Source organism: Prinia subflava, chromosome 1 (assembly GCF_021018805.1).
Source record: "Prinia subflava isolate CZ2003 ecotype Zambia chromosome 1, Cam_Psub_1.2, whole genome shotgun sequence".
Taxonomy (NCBI): Eukaryota; Metazoa; Chordata; class Aves; order Passeriformes; family Cisticolidae; genus Prinia; species Prinia subflava.
Window position 1 is genome coordinate 526291 of NC_086247.1, and position 14993 is coordinate 541283.

Below are 14993 nucleotides of genomic sequence, written 5' to 3' on the forward strand. Positions count from 1 at the left end.
GGATGCCCAGGAGCACCCCTCATCCTGCTGGGGATGCCCAAGCACACCCCTCACCCTGCTGGGGATGCCCAGGAGCACCCCTCACCCTGCTGGGTGTGCCCAGACGCACCCCTCGCCCCACGGCCAGCCCCATTACCTTCTCCTGCAGCAGCTGCTGGCGCACGGCCTGGCTGTCGGTGATGGGCACGGCCTGGATGGCCTCCTGGCGCTGCCGCGCGTCGCCGATCCACTGGCGCAGCGCGTCGCAGCTCTGCCGGTAGTAGCGCAGCTGCCGGCCCAGCTGGTCCAGCTCGCGCTGGCGCAGGTCGGCCTGGCCCAGCACGGCCTGCCAGCGCTCCAGCAGCTGCTGCACGCGCTCCCGGTACCGCTCCAGGTCCACGTCCCGCTCGCTGTGCCCGCGCACCATCCGCTCGTTCACGTCCTTGGCCTTGCCCAGGTCGGTCTCCAGCGTGCTGAAGAAGGGCTGGTGCCCCTCGGCCTGCGCCCGCAGCCGCTGCGGCGGAAGGGTGGCGGTCAGTGCCGGCAGTGGTCAGTGCCGGACACGGTCAGTGCCGGACACGGTCAGTGCCGGCAGTGGTCAGTGCCGGACATGGTCAGGACCGGCCATGGTCAGTCAGCGCCGGCCACGGTCAGCGCCGGCCGCGGTCAGTGCCGGCAGTGGTCAGTGCCGGCAGTGGTCAGTGCTGGACACGGTCAGTGCCGGACACGGTCAGTGCCGGACACGGTCAGTGCTGGACACGGTCAGTGCCGGACATGGTCAGTGCCGGACACGGTCAGCGCCGGCCGCGGTCAGCGCCGGCCGCGGTCAGTGCCGGACACGGTCAGTGCCGGCAGTGGTCAGTGCCAGCAGTGGTCAGTACCGGCAGTGGTCAGTGCCGGCAGTGGTCAGTGCCAGACACGGTCAGTGCCGGCAGTGGTCAGTGCCGGACACGGTCAGTGCCGGACACGGTCAGCGCCGGCAGTGGTCAGTGCCGGCAGTGGTCAGTGCCGGCAGTGGTCAGTACCAGCAGTGGTCAGTACCAGCAGTGGTCAGTGCCGGACACGGTCAGTGCCGGACACGGTCAGTGCCGGCAGTGGTCAGTGCCGGCAGTGGTCAGTGCCGGCAGTGGTCAGTACCGGCAGTGGTCAGTGCCGGCCGCGGTGCCCCCCGGCCACCCCCTGGCACCCCCGGAGCCCCCCGGTACCTTCAGCTCGGCCTTGCTGGCCTCCAGCTCGGCCAGGTCGGCCGGCACGGCCTGCACGTCCTTCAGCTGCTCCTCGTACTTGCGGAGCAGCTCCTCGGCCCCCTGCGTGCTCCGGATCACCAGCGCGATGGTCTTGAGCCTGCGGGGGGACCGGGTCAGCGTGGGATGGGGTCAGGATCAGGGTGGGAGCGGGATCGGGATCAGGGTGGGAGCGGGGACGGGATCAGGGTGGGAGCGGGGTCAGGATCAGGGTGGGAGCGGGATCGGGATCAGGGTGGGAGCGGGGTCAGGATCAGGGTGGGAGCGGGGACCGGGTCAGCGTGGGATGGGGTCGGGATCAGGGTGGGAGTGGGGACGGGATCAGGGTGGGAGCGGGATCAGGATCAGGGTGGGAGCGGGGTCGGGATCGGGATCGGGATTAGGGTGGGAGTGGGACGGGATCAGGGTGGGAGCGGGGTCAGGATCAGGGTGGGAGCGGGATCAGGATCAGGGTGGGAGCGGGATCAGGGTGGGAGAGGGAGAGGGAGAGGGAGAGGGAGAGGGAGAGGGAGAGGGAGAGGGAGAGGGAGAGGGAGAGGGAGAGGGAGAGGGAGAGGGAGAGGGAGAGGGAGAGGGAGAGGGAGAGGGAGAGGGAGAGGGAGAGGAGAGGGAGAGGAGAGGGAGAGGAGTCCAGGGGGCAGCGAGGGGCGGTGCCGGGGCTCGGGGGCCGTGCCGGGCTCAGGGGCTGTGCTGGGCTCGGGGGCTGTGCCGGGGCTCGGGGGCGGTGCCGGGCTCAGGGGCTGTGCCGGGGCTCGGGGGCTGTGCCGGGCTCAGGGGCTGTGCCGGGGCTCGGGGGCTGTGCCGGGCTCACGGGGGCTGTGCCGGGGCTCACGGGCTGTGCCGGGCTCAGGGGCTGTGCCGGGGCTCGGGGGCTGTGCCGGGGCTCGGGGGCCGTGCCAGGGTTCAGGGGCTGTGCCGGGGCTCACGGGCTGTGCCGGGGCTCGGGGGCTGTGCCGGGGCTCGGGGGCTGTGCCGGGGCTCGGGGGCCGTGCCGGGGCTCGGGGGCCGTGCCGGGGCTCGGGGGCCGTGCCGGGGCTCGGGGGCTGTGCCGGGGCACGGGGGCTGTGCCGGGGCTCGGGGGTTTTCCGGGGCTCGGGGGCTGTGCCGGGGCTCGGGGGCTGTGTCGGGCTCAGGGGCTGTGCCGGGGCTCGGGGGCTGTGCCGGGGCACGGGGGCTGTGCCGGGGCTCGGGGGCCGTGCCGGGGCTCACTCACTTCTCCAGGTAGATGCTGGACAGGCTGTACACCTGCTCCATCTTGCGCAGCGTCACCTCCAGCTCGGAGCGCAGCACGGGCGCCGAGCCCGCCTGCTCCGGCTGCGCCAGCACCTGCTCCGTCCTCTCGCTGACCTTGGCCAGGTTCTTCTGGATGCCCTCCAGCTCCAGGTGCGTTTGCTGCAGGGAAGGGGCCCTCAGTGCTGCGGGTCAGGGCCAGCCCCGGCAGAAACCCCGGCAGGAGCAGGGCGGGGGAAGGCGCCGCAGCCGTCGGGGTGAGGAGGGACATTGGGAAAGCTGCTCCTGGAAAGGGCGGCCCAGGCCTGGCGCAGCTGCCCGGGCAGGGGACAGTGCCACCCCCGGGGAGGTGTCACAGCCACCACGGCCCAGGCCTGGCGCAGCTGCCCGGGCAGGGGACAGTGCCACACCCGGGGAGGTGTCACAGCCACCACGGCCCAGGCCTGGCGCAGCTGCCCGGGCAGGGGACAGTGCCACCCCGGGGAGGTGTCACAGCCACCACGGCCCAGGCCTGGCGCAGCTGCCTGGGCAGGGGACAGTGCCACCCCCGGGGAGGTGTCACAGCCACCACGGCCCAGGCCTGGCGCAGCTGCCCGGGCAGGGGACAGTGCCACCCCCGGGGAGGTGTCACAGCCACCACGGCCCAGGCCTGGCGCAGCTGCCCGGGCAGGGGACAGTGCCACCCCCGGGGAGGTGTCACAGCCACCACGGGGACGTGGCCCTTGGGGACATGGCCAGGGTGGCCTTGGCGGTGCTGGGGACAGCGCGGGCTCGGTGGGCTCTGAGGGGTTTTCAACCCAAACCACGCCCCGCGGCCAACAGGGCATGGAGGTGCCCATCTGTGTGTACTGCGCGTGTCACACGCGTGTCACACGCACATCACATGCAAGTCACATGTGTGTCACACATCACAAGCGTTTGATACATGTCACCCACATCACACGCAGGTCACACACGAGTCACGCACGAGTCACACACAAGTCACACGCAAGTCACACATGTCACACGTGTGTCACACGTGTTTGACATGTCACACACATGTCACAAACGTGTCACACAAGTATCCCATGTGTGTCCCACACATGTCACACAGACGTGTCACACACACAACACACATGTCACATGCATGTCACACATGTCACACATGTCACACGCACATAAGCTGTGTCACACATGTCACATGTGTGTCATACATGTGTCATACATGTGACACACACGTGACACGTCACGTCACCCGTCACGTCACCCGTCACGTCACCTGTGTCACACGTCACATGTGTCACACGTCTCACAACATCACAAACACATCACGCATGTCACATCACATACACATCACACATGTTGTCACGTGTCACACACATGTCACATGTGTGTCACACATCATACACGTGTCACATGTGTCACACACACCTCACACGCATGTCACACACTCGTCACACACACACACGTCACACGCCTGTCACCCGCGTGTCCCCACCTGCTGCTCCTGCTGGCGCTGCGCGCACTCGCGCAGGGGCTCGGCCTCCAGGGGCAGGCGCAGGCGGTGCACGGTGCGGCTCTCGCAGCTCTCCAGCTGCAGCCGGATGTCCCTCAGCTGCGAGATGTAGCTCTTGCACAGGGACTCGTCCTGCTCGCCTGCGGGGACACGGGGACGGCTTGGAGATGGCATGGGGACACCGCGGGGACACCGCGGGGATGGCTCAGGGACACCGCAGGGACACCACGGGGACACCACGGGGACACCACGGGGACGGCTCAGGGACACCGCAGGGACACCACGGGGACCCACAGCAGGGAGAGGGGACATGGGGATGGCTCAGGGCCCTGAGGACACCACGGGGACACCATGGGGACCCACAGCATGGAGAGGGAACACAGGGATGGCTCAGGGACACTGTGGGGACACCACGGGGATGGCTCAGGGCCCTGAGGACACCGCGGGGACACCATGGGGACCCACAGCATGGAGAGGGAAGACAGGGATGGCTCAGCGCCCGGGGACACCACGGGGACACGGCAGGGACACCAGGATGGCTCAGAACTCTGGGGACACCCTGGGGACACTCTGGGGACGCTGCAGGGACCCACAGTAAGGAGAGGGGACACCGGGATGGGTCAGCAGCCACAGAAACTGTGGGGACAACGTGGGGACGCACGATGGGGAGAGAGGACAGGGATGGCTCAGCACCCTGGGGACACCCCAGGAGTCAGTGTGAGGAGGGGGGACACTGGGGACAGCTCAGCCCCATGGCGATACCCCAGGGGACACCACGGGTGCGTGCAAGGGGGGCTCTGGGGTTCTGGGTGTGGGGGGCACACGGAGCTCAGTGCTGCAGGGCAGGGAGGGGACAAGGTGACACAGCCATGTGTGCGTCCATGCGTGGACATGGCACATGTGTGTGTCTGTGCATGGGTATGGCACACGTAAGTGTGTCCATGTGTGGGCACGGCACATGTGGGTGTGTCCGTGCATGGGCATGGCACACGTAAGTGTGTCCATGTGTGGGCACAGCACACGTGTGTCCATGTGTGGGCGCAGCACACGTGTGTCCATGTGTGGGCATAGCACACGTGTGTGTGTTCGTGCATGGGCATGGCACAGCTGTGTGCGTGTCCGTGCGTGGGCATGGCACACGTGGGTGTGTCTGTGCGTGGGCACGGCACACGTGGGCGTGTCTGTGCATGGGCATGGCACACGTGGGCGTGTCTGTGCATGGGCATGGCACAGCTGTGTGCGTGTCCATGCGTGGGCACAGCACACGTGTGTGTGTCCACGCGGAGCAGCCGTGCTTCATGCGTGCCTGCCCACACACACGTCCACGTCGTGCTACAGCCGCTCAGCACCCGGGGAACCCCTGGGGACACCCCGAGGCCACGAGGGGACACCCCGAGGCCGCGAGGGGACACCCCGAGGCCGCGAGGGGACACCCCGAGGCCGCGAGGGGACACCCCGAGGCCACAAGGGGACACCCCGAGGCCATGAAGGGACACCCCGAGGCCGCGAGGGGACACCCCGAGGCCATGAAGGGACACCCCGAGGCCACAAGGGGACACCCCGAGGCCACGAGGGGACACCCCGAGGCCACGAGGGGACACCCCGAGGCCGCGAGGGGACACCCCGAGGCCGCGAGGGGACACCCCGAGGCCGCGAGGGGACACCCCGAGGGGACACCCCGAGGCCGCGAGGGGACACGCACCTTTCTCCTGGCTCCGCAGCAGCAGCTCGTACTTGTGCGTGCAGGCGTTGTAGTCGCGCTCCAGCTGCAGGCGGTCGTCGGGCTGGAAGCTGGGCGCGTCCTGGCTGTCCCGCAGGAACTCCTGGTAGTGCCTCTCCAGGCTGGACAGCACCTGCCGCACCTCCTCGGCCGGCAGCGTGCGGAACTGGGGGGGACACGGCCGTGTCACCCCCCCTGCTGGGACCCCCGGCACCCCTGCACCCCACCGGGACCCCCGGGAAATCACTGGGACCCCCGGCACCCCTGCGCCCCAGTGGGACCCCCGGGAAATCACTGGGACCCCCAGGACCCCTGTGCCCCACCGGGACCCCCAGGAAATCACTGTGGGACCCCCACCGGAACCCCCAGGAAATCACTGGGACCCCCAGGACCCCTGCACCCCACCGGGACCCCCGGGAAATCACTGGGACCCCCGGCACCTCTGTGCCCCACCGGGACCCCCAGGAACTTGCCAGGACCCCGGGAACTCACTGTGGGACCCCCACCGGGACCCCTGGGACCTTACTGGGACCCCTGGGAACTCACCGGGACCCCCAGCACCCCTGTGCCCCATCGGGACCCCCGGGAAATCACTGGGACCCCCAGCACCCCTGCGCCCCACCGGGACCCCCAGGAAATCACTGGGACCCCCGGGAAATCACTGGGACCCCCGGCACCCCTGCGCCCCAGTGGGACCCCTGCGCCTCACTGGGACCCCCAGGAACTCGCCAGGACCCCTGGGAACTCACTGGGACCCCCGGAAAATCACTGGGACTCCCAGGACCCCTGCGCCCCACCGGGACCCCTGCGCCCCACCGGGACCCCCGGGAAATCACTGGGACCCCCAGCACCCCTGCACCCCACCGGGACCCCAGGAACTTGCCAGGACCCCGGGAACTCACTGGGACCCCCAGCACCCCTGTGCCCCATCGGGACCCCCGGCACCTCTGTGCCCCACCGGGACCCCCGGGAACTCACTGGGACCCCCGGCACCTCTGTGCCCCACCGGGACCCCCGGGAACTCACTGGGACCCCCGGCACCTCTGTGCCCCACCGGAACCCCCAGGAACTCACCAGGACCCCGGGAACTCACTGTGGGACCCCCACCGGGACCCCTGGGACCTTACTGGGACCCCCGGGAACTCACTGGGACCCCCGGCACCCCTGCACCCCACCAGGACCCCCGGGAAATCACTGTGGGACCCCCACCGGAACCCCCAGGAAATCACTGGGACCCCCGGCACCCCTGCGCCCCATCGGGACCCCCGGGAAATCACTGGGACCCCCGGCACCCCTGCGCCCCAGTGGGACCCCTGCGCCCCACTGGGACCCCCAGGAACTCGCCAGGACCCCTGGGAACTCACTGGGACCCCCGGAAAATCACTGGGACTTCCAGGACCCCTGCGCCCCATCGGGACCCCCAGGAACTCACCAGGACCCCCGGGAACTCGCTGGGACCCCTGGGACCTCACCAGGACCCCCAGGAACTCACCAGGACCCCCGGGAACTCACCAGGACCCCCAGGAACTCACCGTGACGTGTGTCCAGGACTGGATCTGCTGGATGTCCCGCGTCAGGTACTGCCAGGAGCGCAGGGCGCGCAGGTCCTGGTGCAGCTGCTGCCACAGCCCCAGCAGCTGCTGGTGGGTGCTCTCCAACCTGCGGGGACACCGAGTCAGAGCGGGGGACAGGCGGGGGAGCCCGGGCGGGGCGCGGGGTCACTGTCCCCACCTGTGCACGGCCTCCAAAGCCTCCTTGTTGGGGGGTGGCAGGAGGAAGCAGACGGAGGGGACGACGGCCTCGGTGCCGGCGGCGCTCAGCACCCGCCACTGCTGCGGCTGCGCGTGGTTCAGCAGGGCGCAGGCGTCGTTCTTGTGCACCGTCACCTGCGGGGCGAGGGGTTTGGGTGGGCTGCGGGCCCCTGGGCCTCTCCCGTGCTCCTCAGTGTCCCCCCCCATATTCCCCCACTATGGGCCTGGTGTGGCCTGTCTGGGTGGGGGACGCCTTGTGTGCCCTCATGGGGCGGGGGCAGCGTGAGAGAAGGGTGGGGGGTCCCCCATGTCTCCCCTTGTGTCCCCCCCACGGGGCTGGGGCAGCAGGAGAGAAGGGTGAGGGGGTCCCCCATGTCTCCCCCATGGGGCAGGGACAGTGTGAGAGAATGGTGGGGGGTCCCCCAGGTCTCCCCTCCTCCCTCAGGGTGGTGTCAGACCAGAGGGGGGTCCTTGTGTCCCCCCTTGTGTCCCCCCTTGTGTCCCCCCCACGGGGCTGGGGGAGGATGAGAGAAGGGTGGGGGGTCCCCCTTGTCCCCTAGGATGGTGTCAGACCAGAAGGGGGTGCCTTGTGTCCCTCCCCATGGGGCTGGGGCAGCGTGAGAGAAGGGTGGGGGGTTCCCCATGTGTCCCCTCACCCCCCAGGATGGTGTCAGACCAGAGTGGGGTCCTCCTGTGTCCACCCCATGGGGCTGGGGCAGCAGGAGAGAAGGGTGAGGGGTCCCCCATGTCTCCCCTTGTCCCCCAGGGTGGTGTCAGATCAGAGGGGGGTCTCCCATGTCTCCCCCATGGGGCTGGGGCAGCGTGAGAGAAGGGTAGGGGCCCCCCATGTCTCCCCTCACCCCCCAGGATGGTGTCAGATCAGAGGGGGATCCTCCTGTGTCCCCCCCACGGGGCTGGGGCAGCATCAGACCGGGGTGCTGGACTCACCCCATCTCCCCACATCCCCCCCAGCCCCACGTCCCCCACACCTCCATCTGCTTGTAGTCACAGACGGCCTGGAGGGGCGGCCGGCCCTGCAGGGGGGTGGAGGGGCTGCGCGGCTTCAGCTGCACGATGGTCCTGGCGCGGCGGGAGAGCCCCCCCAGCTGCGCCCCCAGCTCCGCCAGCTGCTCCTTCTGCTCCTGCGGGGGCACGGGGGGGCACCTCAGGATTTGGGGTGTCCCGTGGTGTTGGGGGACAGCAGAATTTTAGGGAGATATCAGGGGTTTTTGAGAGCGCTCAGAAATGTCAGGGGGTTCCAAAGGTTTTGGGAGCTCTTGGGATTTGGGGGGCTCCCAGGAGTTTAGGGAGGGGTCAGGAATACAAGCCTGGGGGGGGGGGGTCACCCCAGTCTGTTGCACCATTGGACATGTTGGGGTCACACCAGGGGCTGCAGTGGAGGTGGCACCCCAGCACTCTGCAGCTGGACACCTCAGGGGCGGCTGTGGGACTCTGATTTTGGGGGTCACCCTGCAGGTGGGGTCACCCTGGGGGCTGCAGGGGGCTGGGGTCACCCTGCAGGTGGGGTGACCCTGGGGTTGCCATGGGGCTGGGGTCACCCTGCAGGTGGGGTCACCCTGGGGTTGCCATGGGGTTGGGGTCACCCTGAGGGTCTTGCGGGGTGGGCTCGACTTGGGCACTCCCCCGGGCTCCCTCCCGCTTGCCCTCGCTACAAGGTCATGCCCCAGGGTCACCCTGGAGATCCCGGGGAGAAATCCCAGGGTCTGGGGGTCGTTGCGGGGGTGCCCCTGGCCCCTGGGGGTCCGCCTGGGGGTCCTCCCGGGGGTCTCCCTCACCGCCAGGTCCTGCAGCAGGTCCTCGAGGCGCGTGGCCGTGGTGCCGCGGTCGCAGCTGAACTTGCGCCGCATCGTCTCCTCCGTCTTGCGCAGCAGCTCCTCGGCCTCGCGCACCTCGGCAAAGAACTGGGGGGGCCGGGGGTCAGCGTGGGGCTCCCCCTTCCCCTCCCCTCCCCTGCCCTCCCCCCCCCGCTTCCAGCCCCGCCCCGGCACCCCCCGTACCTGGAAGTAGTTGGTGTTCTCCTTCAGGTGCGTCTCGATGCAGCAGCAGAGCTGCAGCATCCAGCTCCACTGCGTCTGCAGCGCCGCCAGGAACGCCTGGGGGGCACGGGGGGGTCACCGGGGCTGGCACCGGGGGCACCTGCCCAGGTACGGCGGCCACGCCCCCACCGCTACGGCGGCCACGCCCCCACCTCACCGGTTCAGGTGCCCACACCCTCACCTGACCTGCACCTGCACTGGTACAGCAGCCACACCAGTGCCCCCAGTCCCCACTTCCCTCCCCACCAGTGCTCCCAGTGCCCACTGCACCCCGCACCAGTGCCCCCAGTACCCCTCACTGCTGACCCCCAGCGCCCAGACCCCCCTGGACCCCCTCCCCAACCCACCAGGTCCCCAAGCTGCCCCTCGGGCTCTCCCAGCCCCTTCAGTCCCCCAAGGTCACTGAGGCTGGACCCCCTCTGGATTCCCCACACCCTCCCTGTCCCTGCCCCGGTCCCTGCGGCCCCCCGGCCCCTCTCATGCCCCCCTCCCCATTTCCCCCCAGCCCCACGCCCACCTCCAGCGTCTGCGCCCCGGGGTGCTCCTCACGCAGCAGCCGCTCCCCCGAGGTCCGCAGCTCCTGGATCCGCCGCTCCCGCAGCTCCAGCTCCCGCATCAGCGCCTGGGCAGGGGCAGGGCTCACACACGTGTGCATGGCCAGAGGGTACAGGGCTCACACGCGTGTGCATGGCCAGAGGGTACAGGGCTCACACGCGTGTGCATGGCCAGAGGGTACAGGGCTCACACGTGTGTGCACGGCCAGTGGGCAGGGCTCACACGCGTGTGCATGGCCAGTGGGCAGGGCTCACACACGTGTGCACGGCCGGCGGGCAGGGCTCACACGCGTGTGCATGGCCAGAGGGTACAGGGCTCACACGTGTGTGCACGGCCAGTGGGCAGGGTTCACACACGTGTGCACGGCCGGCGGGCAGGGCTCACACACGTGTGCACGGCCGGCGGGCAGGGCTCACACACGTGTGCACATGGCCGGGGGGCAGGGCTCACACGCGTGTGCATGGCCAGCGGGCAGGGCTCACATGCGTGTGCATGGCCAGTGGGCAGGGCTCACACGCGTGTGCATGGCCAGGGGGCAGGGCTCACACGTGTGTGCATGGCCGGGGGGCAGGGCTCACACGTGTGTGCGTGGCCGGAGGGTACAGGGCTCACACGTGTGTGCATGGCCGGAGGGTACAGGGCTCACACGTGTGCATGGCTGGGGGGCAGGGCTCACACACGTGTGTGCATGGCCGGGGGGCAGGGCTCACACACGTGTGCACGGCCAGCGGGCAGGGCTCACACGTGTGTGCATGGCCGGGGGGCAAGGCTCACACATGTGTGCATGGCCGGGGGGCAGGGCTCACATGCGTGTGCATGGCCAGGGGGCAAGGCTCACACGTGTGTGCATGGCCAGGGGGCAAGGCTCACACGTGTGTGCATGGCCAGGGGGCAAGGCTCACACGTGTGTGCATGGCCGGGGGGCAGGGCTCACACGCGTGTGCATGGCCAGGGGGCAAGGCTCACACGTGTGTGCATGGCTGGGGGCAAGGCTCACACGTGTGTGCATGGCTGGGGGGCAGGGAGGTCAGGGCTCACACGCGTGTGCATGGCTGGGGAGGACTGGGGGGTCACGGCTCACACATGTGTGCACAGCTGGGGGGGCAGAGCTCACACGCGTGTGCACAGCTCTGTGTGCGTGTGTACAGCCGGGGCTGTGTGTGCAAGGGGGGCTCTGGGGGTGCTCGGGGGGCTTTGGGGGTTCTGGGTGTGGGGGGCACACGGGGGCTCAGAGCTGCAGGGCAGGGAGGGGACTGGGTGGCACAGCCGTGTGTGTGTCCGTGTGTGGGCATGGCACATGTGGGTGTGTCTGTGGGTGTGTCCACATGGAGCAGCCGTGCTCCATGAGTGTCTGCCCACACGCATGTCCATGTCATGGCCACACCCATCCCTATGTCCATGTCCGTGCTCATTTCTGTGCCCATCCCTGTGTCCGTGCCCGTGTCCATGCTCCTCCTGGAGCCCATCCCCGTGTCCATGCCCATGTCTGTGCCCATCCTTGTATCCATCCCTGTGTCCATGCTCATGTCCATGCCCATCCCAGTGCCCATCCCTGTGTCCAAGCCCATGTCATGTCCGTGTCTGTGCCCATGTCCACGCTCCTCCTGGTGCCCATCCCCGTGTCCATGCCCATGTCCATGCCCATCCTGGTGTCCATGCCCATCCCCATCCCCATGTCCATCCCAGTGTCCATGCTCATGTCGTGTCCATGTCTGTGCCCATCCCTGTGTCTGTGCCCATGTCGTGTCTGTGCCTGTGCCCATCCCCATGTCCATCCCTGTGTCCATGCTCGTGTCCACGCCCATCCCAGTGCCCATCCCTGTGTCCAAGCCCATGTCATGTCCGTGTCTGTGCCCATGTCCATGCTCCTCCTGGTGCCCATCCCTGTGTCCATCCCCGTGTCCATGCCCGTGTCCATGCCCATCCCCCTCCCCATGTCCATCCCAGTGTCCATGCTCATGTCGTGTCCATGTCTGTGCCCATCCCTGTGTCCGAGCCCATGTCATGTCCGTGTCCGTGCCCACCCCCCTGTCCGTGCCCGCCCCCCTGTCCATGCCCATCCCAGTGCCTACCCCCGTGTCCATGCCCGCCCCCGTGTTCATCCACATGTCCATCCCCATCCCGGTGCCCATCCCTGTGTCTATGTCCATGCCTATGTCCGTGCCCATGTCATGTCCTTGTCCATCCCTGTGTCCGTGTCCATGCCCATCCTGGTGCCCACCCCCGTGTCCGTGCCCATCCCGGTGCTCAGCCGTGTGTCCTTGCCCATGTCATGTCCATGTCCATCCCCCATGTCTGTGCCCATCCCAGTGCCCATCCCAGTGCTCATCTCCATCTCCATGTCCGTGTCCGTGCCCATTCCCGTGTCCGTGCCCGCCCCCGTGTCCGTGCCCACGCTCCATGTCTGTGCCCATTCCTGTGCCCGTGCCCACCCCCGTGCCTGTGCCCACGCTCCGTGCCCCCCGTACCGAGTAGCTCTCCTTCTTGGCAGCCATGGCGGCGTTGTTGTGGCTCCAGTCGAAGGCCACCTCCTCCTCCTCGCGCTCGCTCAGCCACAGCAGCTCCTTGGTGGCGGCGCTGACAAAGCCGTGCAGGCTCTCCAGGTGCCGCAGCCGCGACTTGGACGAGTTCTGGGGGGGCACAGGGGGGTGGCTTGTGGCTGTCACCTTGCCCTTCATGGCCACGCCCCACAGGGCTGCCCCTCCGCACCCTCTGTCCCCCCTTATCCTCCCCACAGCCCCCAAACTCTGCCCCAGGCACAACAACCCCCCTCGCTGTCCTGTCCCCCCTCCTGTCACACCCTCTGTCCCCCCTTATCCTCCCCACAGCCCCCAAACCCCACCCCCAGCACAACAACCCCCCCACCACTGTCCCCCGTCTGTCCCCTCTTATCCTCCCCCCAGCCCCCAAAATCCCCATACCCTCTGTCCCCTCCCACTGTCCTGTCCCCCCTCTGTCCCCCCTGCTCCAGCAGGTCTCTCCCCTGTCACACCCCCTGCCCTGGCCCCCAGCGGCAGGGCTCCCTCCTGCCACACGCCCCCTCCCCAGCAGGTCCCCTCGTGTCAGGTCCCCATCCTGTTCCCTGTCCTGCTCCCAGTCCCGTCCCCCACATCCCCGTCTTGCTTTTCACATTCCCATCCTGTCCCCCATCCCACCTTCATCCCAATCCCAATTCCTCCATATCCAATCCCAATCCTGCCCCTTATCCCATTCCCAATTCCCCCCAACCCCATTCCCGCCCCCATTCCCCATTCCCGCCCCCATTCCCCATTCCCGCCCCCATTCCCCGTTCCCGCCCCACTCCTCACCAGCAGCTTGGCGTACTGCAGCTCCAGCTTGCCCAGGCACTCCCGGTACGCGCCGCTGGGGCCGGGGGTCAGCTGCGCCTGGGGGGGACGCGCCATCAGCGCCGGGACCCCCGCCCCAGCTGCCCCCCGCCCCCGCAAGGGGTGGGACAGCAGGGCCCCGTGTGGGGAGGGCGGCGGAGGGGCCACCCCTGGGTGCCCCCCGCCCTCCCAGGGCACTCCAGGGGGCTCCGGAGCAGGGGCAGAGCTGTTGGGGCCGGGGTGGGCCCCTCTCCCCAAACCCCCCGCCCACCGGGCTGTGCACAGCCCCAGGAGCAGAGGAGGGGGAGCCCTGGGGACCCCCAGGGACAGGAAGGGGGGCGGCCTTGGGGCTTCGGGGACCCCGAGGCACAGAGCAAGGGCAGCCCCACAGGAATGGCGCAGGAGCAGGGGAGGGGACAGCCCTGGGGGGACCCCTGGAAGGAGTGCGGGAAGAGCCCCAGAGGACCCCCAGCACCTGGGGATCCCCAGCACCCAGGGGTCTCACCTTGTCACCCCCAGCACCCAGGGGCTCTCATCTTGTCACCCCCCAGGACCTGGGGATCCCCAGCACCCAGGGGTCCCACTTCATCACCCCCAGGACCTGGGGATCCCCAGCACCCAGGGGCTCTCACCCCATCAGCCCCAACACCTGGGGATCCCCAGCACCCAGGGGTCCCACCCTCATCACTCCCAGGACATGGGGAACCCCAGCACCCAGGGCTCTCACCTTGTTGTCCCCAGCACCTGAGGATCCCCAGCATCCAGGGGTCTCACCTCATCACCCCCAGCACCTGGGGATCCCCAGCACCCAGGGGTCCCACTTTGTCACCCCCAGCACCCAGGGGTCTCACCTCATCACCCCCAGCACCTGGGGATCCCCAGCACCCAGGGGTCTCACCTCATCACCCCCAGCACCCAGGGGTCTCACCTTGTCACCCCCAGGACATGGGGATCCCCAGCACCCAGGGGACCCACTTTGTCACCCCCAGCACCCAGGGGTCTCACCTCATCACCCCCAGCCCCCCGCAGGCTCTCACCTCGTCGGCCCGTGCCCGCTCCACCTTGGCGCGGAACTCCTCGATGGCGCGGTGCAGCCCGCGGTGCGCGCCCAGGTGCGTCTCCACGGTGGGCAGGTCCGCGCCCCACTCGGCCGCGGCCACGCGCCGCTGGTTCTCCTCCACCCAGGCCAGCAGCTCCTGCAGGTAGCGCAGCGGGGCCTCGTCCGGCTCCGGCCGCCGCTGCCCCGGTGGCACCGTCGCCGCTGTCACCGTTGTCACCGCCGTCACCGGCGCCCCCGACTTGAGGCGCAGGTTGTACTCGGTGCGGATGGACACCAGGCGCTCGTGCAGGCGGTACACGCTGTGGGAGGGAGGGTCAGCGGGGGGCACGGGGGCTTTGGGGTCAGGAAGGGCTTTGGGGTGTACAGAGGTTGCAAGGGGGTACAGAGAACATGGAGGGTTTGGGGACATTTGAGACTTTGGGGTCAGGAGGAGCTTTGGGGCCAGGAGGTGCTTTGGGGGCCTGCAAGGGGGTACAATGAACATGGAGGGTTTGGGGATGTGGGAGGCTTTGGGGTCAGGAGGGGTTTTGGGGGGTTGTAAGAGGGTACAAAGAACATGGAAGGTTTGGGGTCAGG

At 68.8% G+C, this 14993-nt stretch overlaps 1 protein-coding gene across 16 annotated transcripts in view; it reads right to left on the reverse strand.

The window, feature by feature from the left end:
• Positions 1-14993, reverse strand: part of LOC134550975 (plectin-like) — a 68464-nt gene that overhangs the window by 13998 nt on the left and 39473 nt on the right. For all 16 annotated transcript variants that reach the window (XM_063398627.1, XM_063398538.1, XM_063398270.1 and 13 more), the window contains 14 exons: positions 14395-14716; positions 13340-13417; positions 12500-12661; positions 9994-10098; positions 9438-9533; positions 9216-9341; positions 8409-8561; positions 7400-7554; positions 7201-7327; positions 5651-5834; positions 3931-4088; positions 2437-2615; positions 1185-1323; positions 137-493 (listed from right to left, as the gene is read on the reverse strand). In XM_063398627.1, the coding sequence (XP_063254697.1) occupies positions 137-493; positions 1185-1323; positions 2437-2615; positions 3931-4088; positions 5651-5834; positions 7201-7327; positions 7400-7554; positions 8409-8561; positions 9216-9341; positions 9438-9533; positions 9994-10098; positions 12500-12661; positions 13340-13417; positions 14395-14716 (2341 nt within the window). The remainder of the gene's footprint in view (positions 1-136; positions 494-1184; positions 1324-2436; positions 2616-3930; positions 4089-5650; positions 5835-7200; positions 7328-7399; positions 7555-8408; positions 8562-9215; positions 9342-9437; positions 9534-9993; positions 10099-12499; positions 12662-13339; positions 13418-14394; positions 14717-14993) is intronic.